This window comes from Sceloporus occidentalis, unplaced genomic scaffold, assembly GCF_023333645.1.
Source record: "Sceloporus occidentalis isolate IW3139 unplaced genomic scaffold, rSceOcc1.0.p SCAF_3, whole genome shotgun sequence".
Taxonomy (NCBI): domain Eukaryota; kingdom Metazoa; phylum Chordata; class Lepidosauria; order Squamata; family Phrynosomatidae; genus Sceloporus; species Sceloporus occidentalis.
In genome coordinates this window covers 13,435,153-13,462,441 of record NW_028316983.1, presented here as the reverse complement: position 1 = coordinate 13,462,441, position 27,289 = coordinate 13,435,153, and the positions used below count along the sequence as shown (strand labels likewise).

Below are 27,289 nucleotides of genomic sequence, written 5' to 3'. Positions count from 1 at the left end.
CCATTCAACAGACAAGCATTGCTAGGAAGCCCCAAGGGAAGAAATCATGAATTAACATTCCCTGGGGCTTTTCAGGAAGCAAGGAAGTTTGCAAAACACATAAACAGCAAAACATGCAAACACACACATCTTGGAGCTTGCCTTCACTGGCCAGAATACAACCAACCACCCACCCCAGTTCACCCCCTATTTTCTCTCTTTTGCTTTCACGGTGAACGATGGGTGGCTGCCTTCCCATGTGATCCCTGTTCATCACCTGGCACCACTGCTGAAATCGCAGTGAAGTACCCAGCCATGTCATTCTGGACTCAGAGTGATAACTCACACCCAGTAATGCTAGGCTATTCACAGGGACTGTGTGGGAAGGCAGCCACCCATCATCGCTGTGGAGAGAGCCCGAAACCCACAACAAAAGGTGTGTTATTTAAATGTGGGTTAAGGAAGAAATGTGGGTTAAGGGACACTGATGACTGCAAGATCAGCAGGTTGGGAGTTTGAGACCCAAGTGCAGTATGATGGGGTGAACTCACGTCACCAGTACCATCTTCTGCCAACCTAGTAGTTTGAAAACATATTAAAGTGCAAGTAGATAAATAGGTACCACTTTGGTGGGAAGGTAACAGCGTCCATGCAGTCATGCTGGCCATATGACCATGGGATCACCTTTGACAATACTGGCTCCCTTGCCTTAGTAATGGAAATGAGCACCACCTCCTACAGTTGGAGACGACTAGACAACCTTGTCAAGGGAAAAACTTTACCTTTTTCCTTAAGGGAGAAAAGCCCAAATCAAGTGCAAATGATATGAAAATCGTCCACACCTGATTTGGCCATTTGGGTCTGCATTAGGTAAACAAGAAGCAATAATCCCAGGGGCAATTTGGAATGAATCACCTATGTGGACAAGGGCCTAGGTCACCTTGTTACAGTAAAGATGGAGATCCCATAACCTTATGCTCTGACAAATGTCTAAAAAAAAAAATCACCCCTTTCTGGAATGTCCAGATGCAGTTTCTGTTTGAGTTCAAATGCATATAAAATATTGGCACAGTGTTATTCTAAACCTTCTCCAGTACAGAAATACTTTTACTCTCCTAGGGTAAAAAGAGGCAGCATCTGTAAAATAAAAATAAAAGCATTTTTTCCAGATTCAGCTGTTCAGCCCTAACTGCTTGTCCCATACTAGGGTATAAAACATTTATACTCCTTTCAGTGTCCTTAGGCCAACTGTTTCATGGAGAAAGTTTTGGATAATTCCATTCAAAGTTGCTGGGTTGTTGTTTTTTTAAGGAAAAGAAATCCTATGATATTTTACTTGCAGTAAGCTATTCTTTTGTCATGCCTTTCAGACATGTTACATTTCTTGCCCCCAGCCCATGATACAGCTGTCCCATTTTGGTCTCCTGAGATATGAACCAATAAATATCAGAGAGAGCTTACTAATAAGTATCAGATAGAGCTTACTGGTCTGTTCAAATGTGGCACTACTAAGTTTTCATTGAGCCATATATTCATGGCAAATAACCTTTGTTCTCCACTAAGCATCTGGATATTGGAAAAGGAGAAAGGCAGAAAGACCAGTAAAAAGGTAGATAGAGCTCCTGACATTAAGCCCTTTGCACAGCATGGAATGTTCGTTTTAGATAAAATAAATTTGTTATAGTTAACTTTAGCAAATATTGTTACAATGTTGTTGTTATTTGTGGGATTTTCAGGCTATGTGGCCATGTCCTAGCAGAGTTTCTTCCTGATGTTTCGCCAGCATCTGTGGCTGGCATCTTCAGAGAATGCTTTGCCAGGAAAAAATTGGGTGTATATCTACTGTGTGAGCCTGGGAATGCAGGAGTGATTTACATGTGTGTTGTTCTGTGCTGATGGCTGGCCTCAGGCTAGGAGGCTAATACAAAAGAGGATTAATGTCTGCTAATTGGTGATCATGATCTGCTGGGAAAGCCCCTGACTCTGAATGGTTTCCCATTTGCATTTGCTGAGTCCTTATTTTGCTATGCCTCAGGACTGGTAGTCAAATTTTGTTCACTTTAAGCGTTTCTTCTTTCCGGTTGAAATTGTCCAGACTGGAGCCAGGATGTGGGATGGAGGGGGGGATTATCGCATGCTAAATCTCTACCTAATAGCCACCTGCCATCAGCCCGGGTCTAATCCAGGTCCCAACAATGCTCCGCCAGTCGGAAGCTTTACGGCTGACACCAATGCACCATGCTGGTTTATTCCAGTGGATATGGAACAATGTTAATCTCTTGCACAAAAAACAAGGAGACTTGTGAAACCTTAAAGACTATCAAATTTAATTTGACAGATATTTTCTTAGACTCATGGGATAGAGTATGCAAATACTTATATCAAATAATATTTGCAAGTCTAATTGTAATTGTTAGTCCTATCAAAAACAGACACATTGCTTTACAGTTGGCCCTCACATTTGTGGCTTTGACTTTACTAGCCCTCTGGATTCAGTGTGCCTTTGACAGGGAGCCACCTGAAACCACAGGCATTTCTCTGTCAGCTTCAAATAATGCATCCAGCAAGTTTGGGGGGAGTGAGCTGAGCATGATAAGGCAGGTATGGATTTACAACAGCAGCAATATTTTCACCAAATGTTCCAAAACTTTTTGCTTCCACATGGATTCTTGCTTGCTGGCAAGGGACAAATCTATGCATAGGATTGGCCAGTAGTATGGCAGGTCTCTTTGTCACTGACATTTACTGAAAACAATGATATAAAGGATATAATTGGTCCCATATAGGCAAATGCAAAAGAAAATCCAGTTCCCCAACTGCATAAATCAAGGAAATGTCGAAGAGAAAATACTGTGTCAAAAAATATGTGTCTCAATGAATCCCAAGAGGAAAGCTGAGAGAGAAGCACTTATTAATCAAGTGTGTCCATGAAGTGACAAAGTATTTAAATAAGAATGTAAAAGGCTAGAAATCGGTGAGTCAGTGGGTGTTTGGGGTTAAAGTCTCCATACGCTACTGTTATTTGTCAAATAACTTCCCTGGTGAGAAATTGGTTCATTACTCTGGATTTTCATTGAATGAGGAGTTCAATTCATTTTAGTGTTGTTTTTTTCATTTTGTTCTTCCCAACTCCAGAGGCAATATGTTCTTACTTCTGAATTCTGTAGAATTGCTCTGTGTGGTAAGAGACTTTTCAGAGCCAAACTGGTACAGGTAATGGACACTGAGGGAGAGGCTGGGATTAGGAGTTAAACAGAACAGAGGTTTTTAACCCATGATCTATAGACCCCAGTTGGGCTATCTTTAAGCTTCATCAGGGAGGAAGCATGAATTGGGGAAAATGAAGGAGAGTTTTATTCTTTCTTTTTCTTCCTGTTACTTTCAAACTTGTGCTAGGGAAATCTTTGTTTGTCAAATTATTTTATTAAGATGTTGACTGGAATCCTATTGCAAAGGGATTCTGAATGCATGTGAGGAAGTAGGCTCAAATCTACAAAAGCTCATGCTACCAACTTTGATCTTTCAGATCTTTCATAGCTACTTTCATCATTCTTTCATCATTTCATCTACCAACTTCTGTTTTTCATAAGTGCTGCAAGATCCCTTTGCATACTGATTTTCCAGACTAACACAGCTATCTCTTTGAATTCTACAGCCATGGAATCCTATTGGGGTTTTTTCTTTATTATGTGCTTTCAAATCAGTTTCATCTTATGACTATATCCTAGTGAGGATTTATTTAAGGCAAACCTATCATCAGTTTTCTTGGCAAGATTTGTTCTGGGGGGTGGGGGTGGCTTTGCTGTCCTGTGAGGCTGAGAGAGTGTAACTTGTCTGAGGTAACCTAGTGGCTTTCCATGGCTGGGTGTGGATTCAAACTCTATTTTCCCAGAGTCCTGGTCTAACACCCAAACCATTATACTGTGCTGGATCTATTGAGACCTTATGATGCATAAATCTCCCTACAGAAATGGTTGGACATTTTTATCCAATGTGAAATTTCCATATTCAGATCACAGCTGTGGAAGTGGAATTCTACATGGCCTGTCAATGTGCATCCAGTACATATGTGTCTATGATGAATATGCTTGCTGTTATTGTTGTATGCCTTCAAGTCATTTCTCACAGTGACCCGAAGACAAAATTATCATGGGGTTCTTAGCAACATTTGTTCAGAGGGAGGTTTGCCTTTGCCTCCCTCTGAGGTTGAGAGAGTATGACTTGACTAAGGTCACCCAGTAGGTTTCCATGGCTGAGGGAGGATTTGAACCCTGGCCTCCAAAGTCATGGTCCAATACTCCCTAATGTCCAATGCTCAAACCATTACTCCATGCTTGCACATGTGGCACATTTGGACATGCATTCAGTTGTGCAACATTCCCATTCAGCAAAAAATTGGTTCAGTCAGTCTTGATCTCCACACATGTTACACCACTCTGATGCAGAATCCTAACCATTGTTACATTCTAAGCAAGCATAAGGTGACACAGGATTACTACTCTACACAGTCAGGTACATTTGTAATAGCCATCATTGCCATTTCATGGCTCCATAGCTTTCTTCATATTCTGAAAGAGATCTGTGACCTTTTATTAGGATATCTGGCTCAGAGTTTGGTGACAGTTGTATCTCTCTGATAAAGAGCATGTTTTGCATGGAAAGTCCCAAGTTGTTGTTGCTGTTGCTATTTATTTATTTCATTTCTTTGCAACCTTTCTCCCATAAAGAGACCCAAGGCAGCTCACAAATACAACCATTTAAAAACTTTATAGTAAAAAATTAATAGACAATTAAAATCAAGCAGCTAAAAAAAAGTATCAAATTACAAAAACATTCAAAAGTTAAAACCATAACTAAAACACACACCATATAAAAGCCTTCCTGGCATGACTATACATTAAAAGCCTGCTTGAATAAAAATGTCTTTGGCTGCTGGAGAAAGGAAAGCAGGAAGGTTGAAGATACCAATATTTTTGCAATTTTCATATTACAGCCTCACAGGAACACTAAGGAGATCATAACGTCCAGGAATCCTAGCGGGAGAGAAGCAGGATCTAAAAGACGGAAATGGGTGTTATCACATTTACAGCCCATATCCATTCAGGCAGCCTATCTGCAACCTGGACTTCTCCCGCGGCTTATTCAAGAATGGGAAAATACCACATCCCTCCTGCCAGGATTCCTGGGTGTGATAATCTCCACAGCTTCATGTGGTAAGGTTCTTTCTGTAGGGATGCACTTTTCCTTCATTTCATTCATCAAGGAAATAATGAATAATTTTAGCAAACTATTTGCAGTTCTTCCCACTGAGAATTATTTTCAGTTTGAGATTCATTCTGTGAAGAAGAAAAAAACACAGAAACAAACAGAAAATGTTGTTTTCTGCACAGAAAATGTCATTGTTAAGGACTTTCTGTGCAAAATTTGTACATTTTTTGTGCAGACAGTTGTTTTCTGCACCAAAAGGACAACATTCATGTAAATTTTGAGCAGAATAAGTTCCAAAATGCATTTTTTCAGTCCATTGTTCTTCTTGTCTCTTTTCCCAACACTCCATAGGCACATTTTCCCGTATTTTTAAAAATATGTATTTTCAAATATTCTTTCCATCTTTTTTTTCTTCTGGTTACAAATGTCAATATTCTACATTGGCTACTTCGTTATGTCTGGGTAACTATGCAACATCTCCTAGCCCCCCCCCCCCCCCTTTCAAGCTCACCTTAAGAGCCAGCAGCTGGATTGGGCAAAGGAAACCTGTCCAGCTTCCAACTGGGGCACAAAAAAGATGACATTTCTACCCCTTCCTGCCTTTGGGCATGGTTGTGACAAGGACTTATTATAGAGGTCTTGGGTCTGAGTGTCTAATTGCCTGATCCGGCTGCTGGCTCTTAAGGTACACTGGGGCATCATTTATGTGTTTTTCCAATAAGACTGTGTAGTCTTACTGAATACAGAGCAGAATTCAATGATATAGCCAAGTTAGTCTGTAGAATTGATATGTTGAGAGATCATGTAGCACCTTTGAGACTAACTGAAAGAAAGAAGTTGGCAGCATGAGCTTTCGTTGACTTAAGTCTACTTTATGAAATGCATGTGGAAATCAGTGAACACAGAGCAGTTACAGATCCATAACTCTAGGCTATGAATCTGTTAACTGCAATAATGAATGCCAGCCAATCTCTTCTGGTTAGAATGTTCATTTCAGATAATGAATGTTATTAAAGAGACATATAGGAGGCCAGGCAGTTGTTTACAGCTAGCTATCTTCTATGTGGAACACAGTACAGTTAGTTTTGAGGAGGTATTGCAATGAGATACAATCCAGAGATCTCATCACAGCAACAACAGTTCTTTCATAATTTCTGTTTTAGACTTAGCCTAGTAAACATATTTAACATACAGTTGTATGAGTTGTTTCATGGTTTGTGCTTATTTGTTAACATTGTATCACCATTTTAATCAATAATTTTACACACTTTATTCATGCTGAATCTATTGACCTTGGCTGAATCAGTGTCAAACATCATTTTTCATTCAATCTTTGAAGAAAAAGCTGAGGCATGATAACATTCTAAATTACCAAATTACAACAAAGTATTTCCTAATTAGCAGAGTTGTGGTTCTGCATAACTCATGGCTGCCTGTCATATAAACAGAAGCTGCTCTCATCACCAAAGACACACTTTAGAAATGGAAGAGGAGGAGGAGTCTGTAGTTCATTCAATTATTCCAGAGTAAATTATGTAGGTGCATATTCTATCCTGTTTCAAAAGGCTCATGCATCAATCAGTAAATGTGTGTTAAAACCTGAAGCAGTTACATCTATGAAATATAATTCCCACAATCCCCCAGCCAGTTTGGGGATCCTGGATCTTGTACTTTAGGAAAATAACTCCTCTGTTCTTGGTAGTGATATAGGCTGATGCCTCCAACATCAGTGAGGTTCTGAATCTGCTCTGACTAGTCTGCACTTGAAAAGAGATATGTCAGGTACTGAACCTATTTCAGGGATAATATGTTGGCTATTATCAGAGTAAAACCCAAAATAGATTCTCCACTGCACTAACACTGGAGATATCAGCTTCTCCTGCTCTGTAGTGATATATCTATATGCTAAAGCCATTAATGTGCATATGCACTAAACCATATGTACTAGTTTAGGTGTTTTGTTCTGTTTTTGTTTTACCATTCACTCACCAGTAATCTTCAGTAAAGCTGAAGGCATTAAGAAAAAAGTAAACTGCATTATAGGTGGGATTATTTAATCCAGAAAGCCACAGCCCTGAGTTTGCAAGACCTGAGCAGGGATGTTAATAACAGTTTTTGTTGAGGGGGGGGGTCTTTTATTCATAGGATTATCATAGGCCAGACCTGACTTGATGGCTCATAACAGCAAACAACTTCCATACATTTGAAAAAATAGTAACTAGCATTTAAACACCAGTCATCTTTCCATACGCTCTTTCTGCCTTACAAAAGGTTCTTTTTGCTACTGTTCAAGTGACCAACATTGGTTGTTGTTAACTGCCCTAGAGTTGCCCCAACTCATGGAGACCTTGTGGATGAGATCTATCTAAGACCATCTGTCCTCCACTGCTCTGCTTAGGTCCTGCAAATTCAGGCCTATGACCTCCCTGATTGAGTCGATCCATCTGATGTGCAGTCTTCCTCACTTTCTATTACCTTCTACCTTTTCTAGCATTATTGTCATTTCTAATGTCTTAGAGCAGCTGCTAGGTCCTCAACTGGGCCCAGCATTGATGTCTACGATACCTTTCCATTTAAAAAGAAGCCTGGTGCCACTCAAATCAGTACCCAAATGAGTGGTGACTGTCCAGATATACAGATTTGCTTTCTCTTTTGTGCATCTGTTTGATTTTAGGAAGTTGACTATGAGATGAACAGAGCTTTCATGCTGACTGTAATGGTATCTAACCAAGCTCCTCTAGCCAGTGGGATCCAGATGTCTTTCCAGTCTACAGCTGGGGTCACCATTTCAGTCACAGATGTCAATGAGCCACCCTACTTCCCAACAAACCACAAGCTCATCAGGTTGGAGGAAGGAGTACCAACTGGGACAGCGTTAATGACCTTTTCAGCAGTGGATCCTGACCGCTTCATGCAGCAGGCTATAAGGTGAGATGAGAAGTAAAAAATGATGCTCTTATCTAAGTAAGACTAGAATCCTGTTGATGTCTTGTGCGTGTGTAAGCTCTCCTATGCAAGTGGTTGTACAATATCTGTATTTATTTTATACTGGTCAACGACCAGATAAATTTTACTACTACTACTACTGTATGGAAATTAAATGTTTGTACAGTGTTGTTACATATGTGGTGTGCTGGTGTGCCTGTAGATATACATTTTGTTCAGCTGCAATTTTGGGTGTATCCTCACTAGAAAAATTACAGCACTTTGATACTACTTTTATTGCCACAATGTCATCCTATGGAACCTTCTAATTTTGCAGTTTGTTAAGAAGTACTCAGAATTCTCTGCAATGGAGCATAGAACCATGACAGTTAAAGTGGTATCAAATCACTATATTTTTTTCAATGTGGATATACCCTTTGGCATTCAAAATAAGCCACATGGCACAATCGACACATAAATGCACAGTGCTATCTACCACAATCAGCACTACCAAACCCCAATGTTAGAATTTGATTCCTATCTCCTGAGGGAAGTGCTCCCTATTTAATATTTGCCCTTGCCTCTGTGGAAAATGAAGAACATGCCATGCATCATGTGGCAGTAGGTCTGGTTTTGTGACTCACAGTTTCATTAGTGGGGATTTAATGTAAAAGTGTTGTCTATACAGATGGCCAAGCCAGAAATATGTTACTACCTATTGAGGGCACATGTGGTGTACAGTAAAAGGTATAGCATAAAGGCTGATTGCTTGGACTCTAGAGTTGTATTGTTGTATATAGTTCTAAACAAGCATTTGTCTCATATATACACATTATGAATTAAATCAAGGTATTTGTTCCTCCCAGAGTGGAGCTATTTCAGCCAATTCAATGTAACAGCCAGATTTGTTAACTGATGCTGGTTACAGGAACCATATAATAATTTCCCCTCACTGCAAGAACTCCACTGGCTGCTTGTCTGTTTCCAGCTACAATTCAAAGTGCTGGTTATGATACACATTACTGCATTGCCCCATTACTTAGGCTTCTAAAATCTTCAGTAGAGGCCCTTCGGTCAATGCCACCACCTTCCCAGGCATGACTGGTAGGGATGCCCCTAGATTCTGCTTTAACCATGCTTTAACCATATAATGTTTATTTACTTGCTGCCTGGTTTAGGCAAGGAAGATGAGATATAAATAGAGGCAACAGCAGCATAAACTAGAACAACCAGAACATTACCAATACCTTGAACCACCAAGCTCCCGGAGTTGACTCTAGGACTAATATAGATATGCAACACATGAAGATTGAGGGGACATTTTTGCCCTCCCACTAAGACGTAGAGACCTAGACCTTAGTGGACCACACACGCCTCTGATCCCATAGTGGCCTCCACAGGGGGAAATTCACCTCTCTACTTCCAGATGTAACATGCAGTACTTCTAGGAAAAGAGCTGGACATATTCCTACTCATCACAACTCAAGTGTTGGGGAGCAGATTTGAGGGGACTTATGGTCACTGTATGCTCAGGAGAGACTTCTGAGCAATATGTAACGATGTAAAAATGAACTACAATGACATAAGTGAGGCTTATGCCATTGTAATTTATCAGCAGTATGCCAGCCTGTGTCTCCTCCAGAGATGGCATTCCACATGATCCTAAATTTGTGTGGCTGCTAAGCTTATATCCCATTCAATCCAAGCACAGATCATTCTTATTTTCATCTTAAGAGGGAATTTCTAACTATCCTCCCCCACCCATCTTCCTGGCCTCACTGGTTATCTGTCTGCTTCTTTATTGCAAATGTTAGATATATTTGGCATAGCAGGAGGGCACATAGTGGAACAAGAGCTGGGGCCAATTAAACTTACATCACTTGTGACATTTTATAATCATTAGAGGGTTGAGATATTTCACCTGGGATGGAGCTGTCTTGAGCCGAAAATGACGGTGGTTACTCACTGCCTCTGCTTGTTGGCTTTGGACAGGCAGTGAAACCTTTAAGGACAGAGGGAACATCTCAGCTAACAAGGCCATTTTTCTTAGTTGTTTCATTTTGAAACTTCCGAGTCTTTGAACTGCTTCTTTGCCTCATGCACTTGGAACAGCATTGAGGAGTGGAGGTGGAAAACAGGTTGCCAGTCAGATGCAGTCTGTTTGGAATGTAGGGTAGAAAGGAAGTCATTTAGCTTGATCTATTCAAGAGGAGAAGGACAGGGTGGTGTTCTCCTTCCAACAATTATTCTTTGATCTAGAAGCTTTTTTGCTAGAATCAGTGGTTGGGAGCTTGTATGTCAGTGGAGTGTTGAATCCACTCTGGGCTTTAGTCCAAAGTTTAAAGGAGCTATCTAAACTGCTGAACCTATTTGGGGACAAGATTCAGCATCTTGGCTAACTCCTGTAAAAAAAATTACACCCTAGAGCATATTCATTGCCCCACTGATATGGAAATGAATAGTTGCCTGTACATACAATTACCTTGTCCCTTCTGTCATAATAACCATGTGATGCCTCCTGTAGTACAACAGCAAGCACTGGATGGTCATTTTTGTGATTCCTACAGACCTTCTGCCAATTTCAGTATAGAGGGTGAGGGAATTATGCTGTTGGAGCCCTCTAGAAAGTATGGTTCTCTTCTAAAAACAGACTGCAAGCTCCCTGCAGACCTTGCTGGCAAGTGTAAATAGAGACACTAAGAAATGTCATTGATCCATGGCAGTGTGAAGGTGTGTGACCCTCAAATGACTCCCAGATCCATTAAAGTTGCCCACTCGTGCCCTGATTTACATCTGAATATAATGCAAATGTCTACTGTGTTGGGAGTATAGTGTATACAAGTAGAAAGTTGATTGAGCAGAACAGCACCACTTAACATGGTCAGTTTGCCCTGCTAGCATGTTGTTTCTACTCAGGCCAGTCCAAGAGATTTTGCCATCCCAGACAAAAGAAAAGAAGTTGCCCCCTTCCCCATTCAATACAGAGAAGCTGGCTGGACTGGCTGTCAAACCTTATTTCAACACTGATGATGGGACAGCATCCTCCACCATGCCTGAGAGCTGTAGACTAGAATCTCTTTTAAATTGCACAGTAGTAGTACTTTGGAACCATTTGGCTACAGCCTTTGGAGTCTTGGGACTTGTAGTGTCCTGAGAAAAGACAATAATGCTAGGAAAGATAGAAGGCAAATAGAAAGAGAAGAAGACCACAGGCCAGATGGATAGACCCAATTGAAGAGGTCATGGGGCTAAATCTGCAAGACCTAAGAAGGGCTATGGATGATAGGAGGACTTGGAGATGTCTCATACACAGGGTCACCATGAATTGAGGTCAATTCGAGGGCAGTTCACAACAACATACTTTAGAGTTCTCTGCCAGACAGCACTCATGCTCACCAAACTACATATACCAGGCATTTATAGCATGCAGCCATGGCAATTAAAATGGTATTAAACTACTCTAATTCTGTAGTATGAAAGATACACAGTCTAGAAGATCAGGACAAGACTGTGTGGTGCATCTAGTGCTGTTCTCAAGCAGAAGAGAATGGCTAGGAGGCTCAGGAATAAGATCATCTTCGTGCCAGCATAACTCAGTGCCATATGTTCACAATTTGTTGCCTACCAAGCTTAATGTAGCCCAACAGCCGTATGTTATGTCCTGCTACAAAATACTTGATCATACTGTTTCTTTGTATTCTAAGGGAAGAGTCAAAATGGAACAGGTTTACAGTACAGCATTAGCCAGTTGCAGTCAGCTAAAATGGGGAAAATGCAAGTCAGAAAAGTATTGGCCATGCTAGATGGCAGATTCTAGAAGATGTAGTCTAAAAAAAGTTATATATTTCCTAGTTGTGCATTCAGCTTGGTGACTCAAATGTTTGAAGAAGAGCCTTAGTTCAGTAGCAGAGCACTTACATTCAGTGCCTTCAGGTGTGGGTGAGAAAGACTCCTATCCGCAACCCTGGAGAACTGTTGCTGGTCATTAGAAAGCAGCACTTCATTTTTTTGCTCAGAGCTCAATGGGAGACTACTTCATTGACCTCCTGAGCAGTGTTCTAGCTGGAGGATGGCAAAATGAAGGCATTGCTTCCCCAAATAAGAATTCTGCCTCTCAATGAAATTTTCTTCCAGACTTCAAATTTCTATCATTGCAGAAAGTTAAACACTGAAAATCATTCACACCTGGAACTCTTGCATTTGCTGTAACCACATTCTTTCTGTAACCTTCAGTCCCATATCCCATCAGCAAGCTGCAATAGTTTTGATTTACCTTAATTTTCATCATTTCTAGTTTTGATTTAACTTTACTTCAGTGCTTTTTAGATATTGTAATTCTTCTCCATTTTCTTAGAAAAAAACTGTCACATTTCAGTGTGGTGGTGTGTGTGTGTGTGTGTGTGTGTGTGTGTGTGTGATTTTACAGTGATGTTTTTGTCCAAAAATAATTTGAGACATTCTGAAAGTTGGGGATGTCCTGATAAGCTGGGGGAGCTCAGAAAATGGATTGAAGCCACATGTTGCCAGTGGGGCATACTTTCTCTACCCCTAAAGGGCCAGGAGTCTGAAAATCAAGAATGCCAACATGCTAACCCAACCTTATTTTCAAGCCACATTAAGTATGTGTCATTGGAAGAGACTGCCATGTATTTATCCTTGCTGTCTGCAGATACTCTAAGCTGTCAGATCCTGCAAACTGGCTGAACATTAATGCCACAAATGGTCAGATCACCACTGCTGCCATCCTTGATCGTGAGTCAGCCTATATTAAGAACAATGTCTACGAGGCCACGTTCCTGGCAGCTGACAACGGTAGGACCAAGTTCCACATCGTTCATGCTTCAATAATACCGTAATGTGATGCATTAACAGGAATGATGCCCTGACAGAGTTGTCAGTATAAGTTAGGTTTTTTCCCAGGTTTACTAGTTTAAAAAAAAGAAAGAAAGAAAAACCTCCATGAAACTGCGGTGGGACGTTGCCAGAGTAAATTAAATGTGTGAAATATTCACAAGCTACGATGAAGGGGAAACTGGGGCAAGTGGGAAAGAGACTGGAAATGTGAAGAGTCTTGCCATATGTGGGTGAGTGGAGAATGGAAAATGCAGAAGGATGGGTCAGGAAAAAGAGGTGGTCTGCTATCTGTTTCTAAGTTTTATTGCAGCCCAGAAGCTACTACTAAGCATAGAAAGTGAGATGTTTCATCAGGAAACCAGAGAGAATCTGGAAGTGAAAGAGAAGGGATTACAACAAAACTGTCAACACAGAGAACAGAGGTATCAAGCAAACCTTTTTACTTCAGGAGTGGGCAGATCTTAGGTGTGTGAGTGATCTATTTTTCACCCCTGTAAAACTGCAAGGTCCACCAAATAGGCAAGTTCATAAGAGACTAAGAAAAGTTGACAGTTTTGATGGTGACAGTGATGATGATGCATTTACATTTTAGACATATTTTTCTAAAAGAAGATTCAGAGCACCTTATAATTAAAACAAGCAAAAGTGTGCATGTACACTAACATACACATAATGAAGGTGCCTGGGGCTAGGTTAGCCTCCACTTCTCGGAGGACGTTCTCCATAGCTGCCCCAGCCCTTTGGAATGCGCTGCCCACAGAGCTCCGCTCGTCTACTACCCTGGCCCAATTTAGGAAGGATCTTAAAACCTTCCTATTCCAACAGGCATTCCCCGAATAAATATCCTGTGGGCCTCCCTCCTCTTTCGTGGCCAAGAGGTTGGGCTATGGGGCTTTTTTACTGTTGGTTTATGTGTATTTTATTTAATGTGTATTTTAATTTGTTGCATTTTAAAGTGTTGTAAGCCGCCCTGATCGGAGGAAGGGCGGCATATAAATAAAAAGTTTATTATTTATTATTATAAAACACCCTATAGGAAAAATTATAGGAATTAACAATTTGCTTGGGGTCAATATGTTAAGATGGATTCAAAACAATTTACAAATTATTAAATCAGTACAGATTTAAAACTATATAAAAACATTGGGTGTGTGTGCACATGCACGTTACTTAAAAATAATAAAACAATGTATACGATTAAAACCATTTAAATTTTTAAGGACTTTTTAAAGGCATTGAAGATATTTAGCCTTCTTTGCCAAAGAGCTCTGGTGCCACAACAAACTACAAATCCCAGGATTCCATGGAATGGAGCCATGACAGTTATAGCAGTGTCAGACTGCATTAATTTTGCTGTGCAGATTAGACCTTTTTCACAGTAAGAACAAAATTGCTAAAATTACTCATTGCTTCCTTCAAGAAGATTCTTAATAAAGAATTACATCCCTATGAGACAGCCAGTTAAATGGTACAAAAAGAAGGTACTTTCTACCCTTTTACTAAGACGAAGATACAAATACAAATAAAAGGGGTAAAATTGTAAAGATTCTAGAAAACTATGGCGGGATACAAACCGCCATATAGTACGTCTTCTATACGTACTAGGGTTAGGAAGGGGCGGTGCTTCTGCACCCCCCTAACCCTAGTACGTATAGAAGACGTACAACATGGCAGCGCCCCTTCCACATGGGGGCCACCATGTTTACGTATTGGACGCATAGCATCCAGACGTGTCGCGGTGCCTATGACATTGCGAATGCGCCAGCAGCGCCTCGCGACATCATAAAGGCGCCGCAAAAAGAAGCTCCGAAATGGAGCTTCTTTTTTGCTCCGCGCGGGAGCCGCGCGGTTTGGCTGCTGCAGCTCCCGCGTGGAGCAAATGGCGCCGGCGGGAGACCACCGCAAAGCGGCAGTCTGTATCCCGCCTATGTTATTGATAGTCATGTGCAAACTAATTTTTACAGAAAATGTGCAATTTATATATGCATAAATTAAAACTGTTACTGGTTTAACAATATTCCTTAAATCCCAGGATTAGAAAGACATTGTGGTAAATAGAAAGATGGATATAGGATCCATTCCTCTTTAATGTGGTTTAGAGAAGCATGCAATGTAAGTCAGAGTGTGATGGTTTGTGAAGGATGGTATCTAGCCCAAAATGATCCTGGAGTTTATGACACTGGATAAGATTCCACATGTATTGTGACAATGTGCCTTAAAATATACGTGGGAACTTCTTCAGTAGATTTTGCATCCCCTAAAAGGATTAGATGTAGCATTACTCTAGTGAATTCATGTAATATAATATGTAAAGTTTCAGCCCTTGAAAGATGTAGAATCAAGTGTAAGGAAGCCTTTCCAACTTGCAGTATTGATCTTTAATTAAACTAGAAAGAATTGGAAGGCTTAATCACAAAAGGGAAACTAACTTCTGATGACATGATTTCATTGCAATCTAGGCTTCAACCTAGAACTAAGGTATGCTACAGTTACAGAAAGTGGCAAGCTTTCAGAACTAACCATGCAATACTGGTGGAATATTTTTACTGGATATTCATGATAAGCAGTTGCTCTTCTACAACTTGAATTACTCATAATAATTGGTTTATTTATTAAGATAGCATATGTATTTCAGTAGTTATGATGTAGATAACTACATAAGTAAACAGTTTCTTTGTCCAAACCTGTACGATTAGTGACATACTGTCAACCAAGAAGAACAATATGGGTGAATTTTGTATTCATTGATCAGAGAGGAAGACCTGGAGAAGTAATTTGGTTCAAGTCAATGTGACAGCTAGATCTGGTACAGACCCAAAAAGACTGCCAACTGAAGGAATGTCAGCCTTCTCCTGCTGCAAAATACCACTGAATTCTGTAATGATCAACCCACCGTGATAGATTAAAATGAATGACAGCAGTGTGGGAAAACAGCACTGCGAAGGCTCCTCATAACAGTCACTGTAAGATCTTGATATCATAACTGATTATAAGGAGGTTTAGATCAAAATTTAGGTATAGTTATAGTAGACCCATCAAAATTAGTGCATCTTCAATTAGGCTATTATCACAGTGCAGAATTTATGCAGTTTGACACTGCTTTAATTGTCATGTCTCCCTCTGATAAAATCCTGGGGTTTGTAGTTTGTTGTGGCACCAGAGCTCTATTACAGAGAAAGTTAAATATCTCACAAAACTACAAATCCCAGAATTCCATAGAATTGAGCCATGGCAGTTAAAGCATTGACAGACTACATTAATTCTGCAGTGTAGATGCAGCCTTTGTCATTATTAGCTTCAGTCACATTGATGTTAATGGACCTACTTTAAGTTATATCCATTTCTGAATCCAGAATTATGAGTAGGAAATATTTGTGAGTTGGAAATACGGGCCTAAATCCTGTTGTTAATCCCAACTAGAGTAGATATATTCAGTTGTGAGATTTACTTATATGCCAACTTGCCATTCAACAATTGATTGAATAGGTCTACCTTAGTTGGGATTAATCAACATGATGCCAGCCATGATATCTAACCAGATGCTAAAGGAGTCACAACAGGCTCATGCTGAGTGTTGTGTCATAATATTATTGGCTTGTAAGGTGTGGGGATGCTGAAATGTGTCAAAAACTATCTGTTAACAAAAAAAAAATCTGGCAAAGAAGCAACATGGGTTTCAGAGAAACAAGTCATGCCAGACAAATCTTATCTCTTTCTTTGATAAAGTTACCAGCTTTGTAGGTGAAGGAAATGCTGTGGATATAGTATATCTTGATTTCAGTAAGGCCTTTCACAAGGTTTCCCATGACATTCTTGCAAACAAGCTAGTGAAATGTGGGCTAGACATGGATTTGTAATTGGTTGACCAGCCAAACCCAAAGGGTGCTCAACAATGGCTCCTTTTCATCCTGGGGAGAAGTGACCAGTGGAGTCCCACAGGGCTCTGTCCTGGGCCCAGTGCTATTCAACATCTTTATCAATTACTTGGATGACAGAATTGGGGGGCATATTTATCAAATTTGCAGATGACACCACATTAGGAGGAATAGCTAATACTCCAGAGCACAGCATCAAAATTCAAAATGACCTGAATAGACTAGAAAGCTGGGCCAAAGCTAACAAAATGAAATTCAGCATGGAGAAATGTAAGGTACTGGACTTAAGGCGGAAAAATGCAGGGCACAGATATAGGATGGGGTACACCTGGCTGAACGAGACTACATGTGAAAGGGATCTTGGAGTCCAAGTAGACCACAAGTTGAATATGAGTCAACAGTGTGATGCGGCAGCTAAAAAGGCCAATGCAATTTTAGGCTGCATCAATAGAAGTATAGTGTCTGATAATAATAATAATAATAATAATAATAAATTTTATTTATATCTCCCGCTTCTCCCTTTGGATCGAAGTGGGATTACAGCAGTAAAAACATCATAAAATACATAGATAATACAAAATACATCAATCAGAAATAAAAAGAAAGAGTTGTTACAGTATTGCTCGCAGTTGTAAGAATCGAGCCATCATATTCAGACGTTCAAAATCAGATTAGAGGAGATCCGTTGGATAGGCCCACTGGAAGAGATCCGTCTTCAATGCCCTTTTGAAGGCTTCCAAAGAAGGTATAAGATGGATCTCTTCTGGTAAGTTGTTCCAAAGTCTAGGGGGCATCGCAGAAAACGTTTTACAAGAGGTGGTTTTCAACCGGGTTTTGGGTTGTTCTAATATTTTTGTGCCAGATAATAATAATAATAATAATAATAATAATAAGTTTTATTTATAAACCGCTATTCTGTGTTGATCATAGCGGTATACAGGTAAAAATTGCAATATCAAATACAAAATACAGGATAAAAATTGCAATACAGATGTCCTGAGAGTGCGGAGTGGATTATGTAGGGAGAGGCATTCCCTTAAGTAACTTGGGCCCAGGCCATGTAGGGCTTTATAGGTAATAACCGACACTTTGTATTGCACCCGAAAGCTAATCGGCAGCCAATGTAGAGATTTCACCACCGGTGTAATGTGCTGTGATCTCGGTGTACTAGAGATCAGTCTGGCTGCAGCATTCTGAATCAGTTGGAGCTTCCGAACTACAAAGGTAGCCCCATGTAGAGCGCATTACAGAAATCTAAACGAGAGGTTACCAGTGCATGTACTAGTTTCAAGGTCCCCCTGAGCCAGGTAGGGATGCAGTTGGCATATTATGTACTCCTGGCTATCCCCTCCACCTGAGATGACAACTGTAGAGATGAGTCCAGGAGCACTCCCAAACTGCTAACTTCATTCTTCAGGGGAAGTGTGACCCCATCAAGGATGGGTTGGGAAGTTTCCTTCCCCAGACCAGGGGCACCTATCATGAGCACCTCCGTTTTCTCTGGATTCAGCTTGAGTTTGTTTTCCCTCATCCAGCCCATTACTGACTCAAGGCAGGCATTCAGAGGAGAGATGTCATCCTTAGTCACTGCAGCAGTCGGAGACATAGAGAAGTGAATTTGGGTGTCATCGGCATATTGAAAACATCACGCCCCATGTCTTTGGATGGTCTCTCCCAGCAGCTTCGTGTAAATGTTAAAAAGCATGGGGGACAGAATGGCGCCCTGAGGGATGCCAGATGTCAGTTCTCTTTTACGAGAACAGCTGGCCCCCAGCATCACCATCTGGAATCTGCCTGAAAGATAGGAACGGAACCACTGGATCAAGAGAAGTAATATTCTGCTTTGGTCAGGCCCCACCTGGAATATTGTGTCCAGTTCTGGGCACCACAATTCAAAAAGGACATTGAGAAACTGGGGCTTTTCCAAAGAAGGGTGACTAAAATGGTGAAGGGTCTGGAAACCATGTCCTATGATGGAGCTGGGGATGTTTAGTCTGCAGAAGAGAAGGTTAAGAGGTGATATGATAGCCCTGTTTAAATACTTGAAGGGATGTCATATTCAGGAGGGAGCAAGCTTGTTTTCTGCTGCTCCAGAGACTAGGTCCTGGAGCAATGGATGCAAGCTACAGGAAAAGAGATTCCACCTCAACATTAGGAGGAACTTCCTGACAGTAAGGGCTGTTCGACAGTGGAACACATTCCCTCAGAGAGTGGTGGAGTCTCCTTCTTGGGAGGTGTTTAAACAGAGGCTGGGTGGCCATCTGTCAGGGATGCTTTGATTGAGATTTCCTGCATGGCAGGGGGTTGGACTGGATGGCCCTTGTGGTCTCTTCCAACTCTACAATTCTATGATTCTATGAAAATAAAACTCACTATTCTGGATATGCTTCCCCTGAGACAACAGGCGTGCTAGCTGAGGGATTCTGAGAGATATAGTCCAAAAATGTACTTTCCCACATACAACTACTGAGAGTGCTTGGTGACCGATGCAGTTAATCCTGTGGGCTTGGCTGTGCAGTGTAGCTAACACAATAGCTGATAAAGCAGAGAGACTAGAGGAACGTCTGTCCTCAGCCAGTAAGCTGAAACAAACATTTCTTCACTTTCAGACCTTGAGGTTGTGAGTGTTAACGTAACAATCATGAGAAAAGGATTGAGAAGGCTTGATCGGGGATTCTGAGACTCCTCAGTCAGCAAAAACAAACAAGGAATGCAAGGCAGAAAGCATTAAAAAAAAACAGTCAGGAAGAATCAGTGTAGGTTTTGTGGTCTTTCTCTCCATCTCCCTTTTTCTCTTTCTTTCCATTTCATACATTTAAAAGGAAAAACGCAACAAAGAATTGAGAATACAAGGTTTAAAAACCTACTCAAGCAGGACTGTTGAAGGAAACGGAAAGCGTAGAGACCTGGAACAAAACTATCTGCAGTTCACTGGGGAAGGAAGATAGAGGGAACTAAGAATATTGAACAATTTGAAAGAAAACTGGCACTCTCCCCCCCCCTCCCCACCCGTCTCCAGGTAGAGGGAAGTTACTGAAGCATGCAGGTCTGCAGAGTTGAAGCAACTAGATAGGATTCTGGCAAAAGATTACACAGGACAGTGATGGCTTTTAACCTTTATAAAAGTCAAGCTCAAAGCCAAGAGGCTGCTCTGACAACTTATTCGCAGCTGACCCTTACTCCAGAGGCTTAGCCATTGATCTCACAGGGCTCCCTGTTGTGAAGAAAGACCAATGATAGGGCTGTCGATGTGTCTGGTCTTGAAGGATGCTTTTGAACCTTGAATATTTACCTGCCAGGGAGCTGTTTGATGCCTCCCATAATTCCAGCACTGTGAAGGAGGGAAAGTTGTAGCTTGTTAGTTGTCACTGGAATTCCTCTATTACTCTCACCTGGGAATAAAAGAACTGTGCTGGTTGCATTAGACCAGTCCTACACCACTCCTGAAAGATGCCCATCCAACCTCTGTTTCAAGACCTGCAGAGAAAGAGAGTTCACCCCTCCCAGAGGTGGTCTATTCTTCTAGACTCTAGAATCACCCTAGAATCTTCTTTTGGCTTCTTAGGATAGTAATTTCCAGAAACGAGAAGCTGTGAAAGTATTTTATTCTATCTGATGTGAATTTACCAACAGTCTTCTGGTGGTATAGTCCAGAAAAGTAATTTCGCCAAGGTTAGGAGGATCCCAAAAACAATGTCTCTATAAATTGTTTTCACCATGTGGCTCATGGTTTTCACAAACTCTATAATTATCACCTCATGGTTCTATTTGCGCTAGGCTTTAAAGTGGGGGTGCAAAATGCTTTAGCCTTTTCTCATAAGGACCATGACCTCCAGGCTTCATCACTGTAGTTGACCTTCTCTTTATTCTTTATTGCTTAATGGACATTGGAAAGGGCATGGAAGGCTCCTCTGCCTATGATATCCAATGCCAGCCTTAATCATTACTCACAGAAATAATTCTCTCTCTCATCTAGGTATCCCTCCAGCCAGTGGCACTGGCACACTCCAGATCTATCTAATTGACATCAATGATAATGCTCCTGAACTTCAGCCAAAGGACGCACAGATCTGTGAAAAGCCAAACCTGAATGTCATCAACATCACAGCCGCCGATGCTGACATTGATCCAAACGTTGGGCCCTTTGTCTTTGAGCTGCCAAGTGTGCCATCTGCCATTAGGAAGAACTGGACCATTACACGGCTAAATGGTAAACTGGGCAGGCAACCTCTGGCAGTGTTTATAACTTGGAGTATTCACAAGCACCAGAGGGGATCAGCCTTCAAACTTCTGAACTCCTTTCTTTTTCCCACTCTTTGGTTTTCTTTTCCTTTTCTTTTTTTAACCCACATACTGCCTGACATTTATAGGCAAGATAGTTAATGAGGAATCGCATGGATTGGGCCTTGAGCAGAACTCTTCAGAGCTTTCACGGGTGCTCATCTTCCCCACCCTCTAGGTTTTCATGCGGTTCATAATTACACACAGTTATCGGGACTGAACTAGGGATAAATCATCTGTAATAGCCCAGGAGGAAAAGCTATTATCAGTCTTCCTTATGCTCCATTTTTATTGTCATGAGTTACAATCAGGATCAATGATCATTCCTCTGGCTTTAATTGCATAAAAGTCACCCGCCTTTTCCATTTTAACAGGGCAAGTTTAAGGTTGAGAAAGTTGAAAGATACCTGCTGGTTCATTGGAACAAGAGGGACAATTGAAATCTACCCCAGTTGATGATGTCTTACCAATGGAGCCACCTAGCCAGGAGGCTAACCCTCCAAGAAAATTTACAGAGCTTGGAAATAAAATTCAGAGGTATAGCCATGTTAGTTTGGAATATCAGTATGCAAAGAAATCTTGTAGCCTTTCAGACTAAGTGTGTAAAAGAAGTAGTAGCATAAACGTTCGTAGACTTGGTCTGCTTCCTTAAACTAACATGGCTATGTCTCTGAATTCTAACCCCATAGGAACAAATTATAGGGATTAACAATTGCCTTTGGGTCAATGTGTTAGGGTCAAGGAAATTAACAAATTATTAAACCAGTACAGTACAGATGATTAAACCAGTATAGATTAAAAACTGTACAAAAACATCAAGGTTGTGTTGCGTGACATTTAAAAACAATTAACTTAGAAATGTTACTGTTTGGGACTATACTAGCCAGACTATCTTGATACTTTGGTCAAGATCCCACATCATCATTGTAACTACAATTATGAAGCTTTGCCATCTAGTTACTACTGATGATGTCCCCCAACCTACCTTCACAGCCTGGCAGAGCTCCAGCCGAAGCATTTCTGGAGTGCTGGAGACTAGAGTGCTGGGAAATGACATCCACAGCATTCCTCCAGTCACAGAGTACCTTGAGAACAGGCAGCTCGAAAACTTTTTGGGATCTTGCTACAACTACTTGTTACAATGCAGTCCACAACCAAGAGTGTGCTGTGGATGTTATTTCTCAGCACTGCCAGACTGTGAAGGTACATTTTTGGGGTCGTCTTCAGTTATTCATGACCATAAATGTGAATCTTCAGCTGGTAGGATATCATAAATCCCACTTACAATACAGTAACTGCTGCATAGGATGCCAGCCAGTGTTTTTGTACTAAGAACATGGTTTTCGCACACACAACCCCACCCTCTCATGCTTTTTCATCCCAAAATACAGTTGCTCCCTCAGCAGGGAGAAAAAATGTGGAAATTATTCCTGCTCACATGCAAGGATGAAATAGTTGAATATTTACATCCTGCATCATTAACCCTGCTGACTTCTATCATTTGCATGTGTGAAAGAAAGACCCACAGACAAAGGTACAAACAGGACTGCAAACTGGATTCAGTAAACTGCAGGAAATGTGCAGATTAGTGTAAATTTTCATAAATTATTCTACTTCTTACCATTGTGGGGGAAGGACTATCTACCTACTTATCTATCCTATCATATACTGTATCTTTCTATTCTTCATTTTTAAGAAGCATCATTGTTAATCAAAACAGAAAATTGGACTTGAATGTTATTGTGTCTTTGACAGGTTAAGGTAAAGGCTCCATATTGGGGAAAAGGCAGCGTAATACCTACCTACATATCTACCTATATGCAGACAGTTCACATAGTTTCACCCCTCTTAGCTCTACACACAGGTTTGCCTGTGAGTACTATATAGTCTTGGGGCAGGGTTCTCCATACAAATATGTTTTTAGTATCTTCCTAAGTATCATCTCCATTTTGTTCTCCACAGGTGACTATGCCCAACTCAGTTTACGAATAACATACTTGGAAGCCGGTGTGTATGATGTTCCAATCATTGTGACAGATTCAGGAAACCCTCCTTTGTTTAACATGTCCATCATTAAGGTCAAGGTGTGTCCATGTGACGAGAACGGAGACTGTACCACCATAGGAGCTGTTGCTGCAGCCGGGCTGGGAACTGGAGCAATCATTGCCATCTTGATATGTATCATCATCTTACTATGTAAGTGTTATGTTACACTTAAGCAGAATCTGTGCAAATTTCCTAAACTAAAGTCATTCTATTTACACACAAAGAAGTACAATATTCAGTTACACACAATCATAATATTAATAACACAATGATGTATAGTACGTATCCTGTCAGAAACTTGTCTTTTCCACCATTTCTTGCAGGATTTCTGTGGCTCTGTCCTTCAGAATCCTGGATTTGTATTTTGGTAAAGTGTTTAAAATTTAGCCACATTACTGCCTTATTAAACTGCAAACCCCAGGGTTCCACAGAATACAACCATGGTAGATAAAGGAGTACAAAAATGGTATAATCATACATTGTGAAAGAGATCCAGGAGACAGGCAGGTGAAAGATGGTGTGAGAAGAGTAAGAAGAAAGAAATTAAGTTTGAGATATCTAGGCCAGTACTGGGTAACCTTTTGATGTGGGGAGGAGACACATGGTACAAGCTCCATACCTTGGGATCATCACTGCCCAAAATCAGCTTCCTAAGGTCCCCACAGCCCTAATTGCTTCCAACATTTGACAGCAACTGTAGGGGCCCTCTTATGGTACAGGTTCAATCTCTCTTATCCAAGGTTATGTATGCATAACTATGATTGTGCATTCCAACCCATGCCCTCCCCAATGTCCTCATATGGTATATTGCTCCTACTGGTGGGACACATGTAAGCGATTATGCACAGAGGAGTGCATCCACAATGTAATAACATCAGAAGACAAGTGGGAAAATATTACAACTTAATTTCCATTTGTTTGGTTTTTGCATCAATTTGCAGATAAAAAAATATCATTTGTGTCACAATTTTGGAAGAAAACCAGCGTATAGATAAAGATTTGTTGTCATCATTATCATCTTGCTATTAAAATGATGTGAATGCAGGAGAAAGAAAAATGGAATGAATGAAATATTTATTTATTTATATCCCACCTCTTCCGTTTTGAGGATCAAGGCAGGTAACAACATTATATAGTACATAAAAATCAAACATTAAAACCCACAAAAATTGATAGTTTCCTCCATTCAGTCATAGGAGTTTGAGTACCTTAAAAGTCCGGTTTTGAATACCTCTGTTTACAGCCATGTTGTGTTGATGCAGGTATATAGGTATATAGACATTCAACTTTCTATGAAGATGACAAAGGAGGGGAGCATAGAAAATGTCTCTTGGAGGCAAGTTCTTTCATATCTACCTAGCATCCTATAATATGGATCTGACAGAGAGACTGGATTCTGAAAGACTAAGGAGTTTCATGTGGGAGCATGTAATCTTCAGGCTATGCTGGTCCACATCCATCCAAAAATTAGCCCCAGCACATTAAAAAGTCAGCTGTAGCGTTTTAAATCAAGATGAAAGCAAGCAGCCAACCAATGCAGAAAACACAGGCTTGGAAAACTGTGCTCCAAGCCCTTGGCTTCCAACTACCAGCCACATTTTGTAATTTATTTTGCCAAGGTAGTCCCCAACAGAGCTCTAGGTAGGAAGTCTTACAGTAATTCCATCAGGAAAGAGCTGGATTTGAAAGCAGGAAGGGAGACGAACAGAAAGGCAAATCCCAGGATTTCATAGAGCAGAACCAAACAGTTAAACCATAGAGCCATAATTCTGTAATGTGAAATATTATTCTCTCCTAGAACTCTTATATTTATTGTCTTTGCATTCCTTGGGACACCTCGCCTTCCTCTTTTCTTTGAATTTCCAAACTGTATTTCTAAATGCTTGACTGAAGTTTGAATTTACTAGGTTGCTTGAAATTTGAGGTTTGAAGAAAGATTTCATCTGGGTTGCAGAATCACTATTTAGGGGCAATGCCAATACCTGGTTCTAGTGGGAGGAATAAAGAGCCTTCTCTTCATCCATACCAGTTCAGTAACCCTGATAAAATGTTGTACTTTTCACACTGGGTGGGGGAGTCTTCACTCCTATCCAGTGAGAAAAAGGGATTAAAGCGATGTTATGCATATATACCCTCAAACCCTGCCCCAGAATAACTTGTGGCTGTTGCAGCTCCAAAAATTGTGCACCTTTGCTATGCAGCATAAATGACAAAACCTCTCTCAGATTTCTTTCAGCTAAGAAAAGAAAGAGCCAGCACAGTGTAGTGGTTTGAGTGTTGGACTATGACTACATCTGCAGTGCAAAAATAATGCAGTTTGACACAACTTTAACTGTCATGGCTCAGTGGTATGGAATCCTGGGATATGCAGTTTGTTGTGGTTGCAATACTGACAGAGAAAGCTAAATATCTCACAAAGTGTAGGGTTCTGGATGATTAGGATTCAGATCTTCTTTGGTCATGGAAACCCACTAGGTGACCTTGGGAAAGTATCATCTCTTGGCTTCAGAGGAAAGCAATGGCAAATCACTTCTGAACAAATCTTGCCAAGTAAACCTCATGATACGTTTCTCTTAGGCTCAGCTCACCACAAATCAGAGGTGATTTCTAGGCACACAACAACAGAGAAAACAAAAAGATTTGTCTGCCTTCAGATTTCAGCATTGTGTCATCAAGCGCAGGACAGAAAACAGAGAGCATTTCTCTGGATATGTAGACTGCAATAAACTGTCCAAATAAAGGGGGGGGGGGGATCTGAGCTTGCTTACCTCTTACTTTTCTCTTTCCATGAGCTACTGCAGTTTTACTCAACAAAAAGTCACTCAAGTGAGGACAAGAGGGCAGGACATCTAATTATAGCCTCCCTGTGTCAATTGGCTGCCCTAGCAAAACAAAATTATTTTCAGATTGTACCATTTTTCTGTAACACTTTTTCCTCAGCTCTATTCTAGCATAAGTAACTCTTATCTCTGACCCCCAAAAAATGGAAATTTAAATCTTTTAAAATAGGTTTTAAAAGAAAAAAAGCTCTCATCTATTTATGTCGACTATTCAAGCCTTTTTCCTCCCTTGCCTCTCACAACAAGCAAACTGCCTGATGTGTGAAAACTATATTATAATAGCCCCCCTTTTAAAAAAAAAAATTGGTGTAGGGGGGGTTGGTCATGTTCATAGAAAAACTGTTCCATTAACGCTTTTACAGCTACTTTGTGTCAATAGCAGAAACAGCTCAAACTATTTTTTTATATATTCACATGAATAAAAAGCTTTATCGTTGCTTTAAGGTCTGTTTTCACTCTGCATGTATTTGGGAATGGAGGAATCTTTTGTTTTCTCCCATTACATGCCCTTCATTTTTCTGTTGCTTTTCTCTCAAGTGTGTTCAGAGCAGCTTGCTTTGTTTGTTTGTTTGTTTGTTTGTTTGTTTGTTTAGAGTTCAAGCAATGATAGCCCATGAACAAGTTTGATAGAGAGTATATACGTTTCCATCTTTTAGCTTGGAAGCAGTAGTGAAGATATACAGAAGGGATCAGGAACCTGCAGGTTGAATGCCTCTCATTTAGATTTTCTATTGAACCTGCAAGCTTCTTCTGTCCAGTGAATAATAAATAGACAATGCAAGAGACTATTTAGTGTTAGGCCTAGGAAGGTATTACAAGGAACTGAGCACTGGTTTCCAGCTAAGGAAACACTTGCATTAGAATTACTCCTGAGTAAACATGCATATAATTTATGCTTAGGTGGGGCACAGGGAACTATTCCCTAGCACTTTTTGCTCCATTCAAAATATTTCTCTGGCAGTTTACTGGTGAGGAATGGAATGAGAATTGTGTATTCTTGCATGGCATGATGGTGTATACTTGCATAACAGGGTGCTGGATTGGACGGCCCTTGTGGTATCTATTTTATGATTCTGTGAGGAAGGAGGCAATTCAGACAATGAAGATGGAGCTGCTCTGGACTTCTGGGGAAAGGAAAAGCAGAGTATTTCATCTTTGTTTCTCTCTGTCCCCACCCCAGCCAAGACCGGTTGTTTCTTCATCGTCTGAATTACCTATCTCCTCCCTTCCCTCCCCACTGGTAAGAGCAACGGAGGACCTTCTCACAGTTTCACAGCTGCT

The 27,289-nt window shown here is 40.6% G+C and overlaps 1 protein-coding gene across 1 annotated transcript in view; it reads left to right on the top strand.

Annotated features, from left to right (window-relative positions):
- Positions 1 to 27,289, top strand: part of CDH4 (cadherin 4) — a 587,236-nt gene that overhangs the window by 534,114 nt on the left and 25,833 nt on the right. Inside the window, exons 9-12 of the mRNA XM_089513685.1 lie at positions 7,862 to 8,115; positions 12,782 to 12,924; positions 20,818 to 21,051; positions 23,085 to 23,318. Coding sequence (XP_089369811.1) covers positions 7,862 to 8,115; positions 12,782 to 12,924; positions 20,818 to 21,051; positions 23,085 to 23,318 — 865 coding nt within the window. The remainder of the gene's footprint in view (positions 1 to 7,861; positions 8,116 to 12,781; positions 12,925 to 20,817; positions 21,052 to 23,084; positions 23,319 to 27,289) is intronic.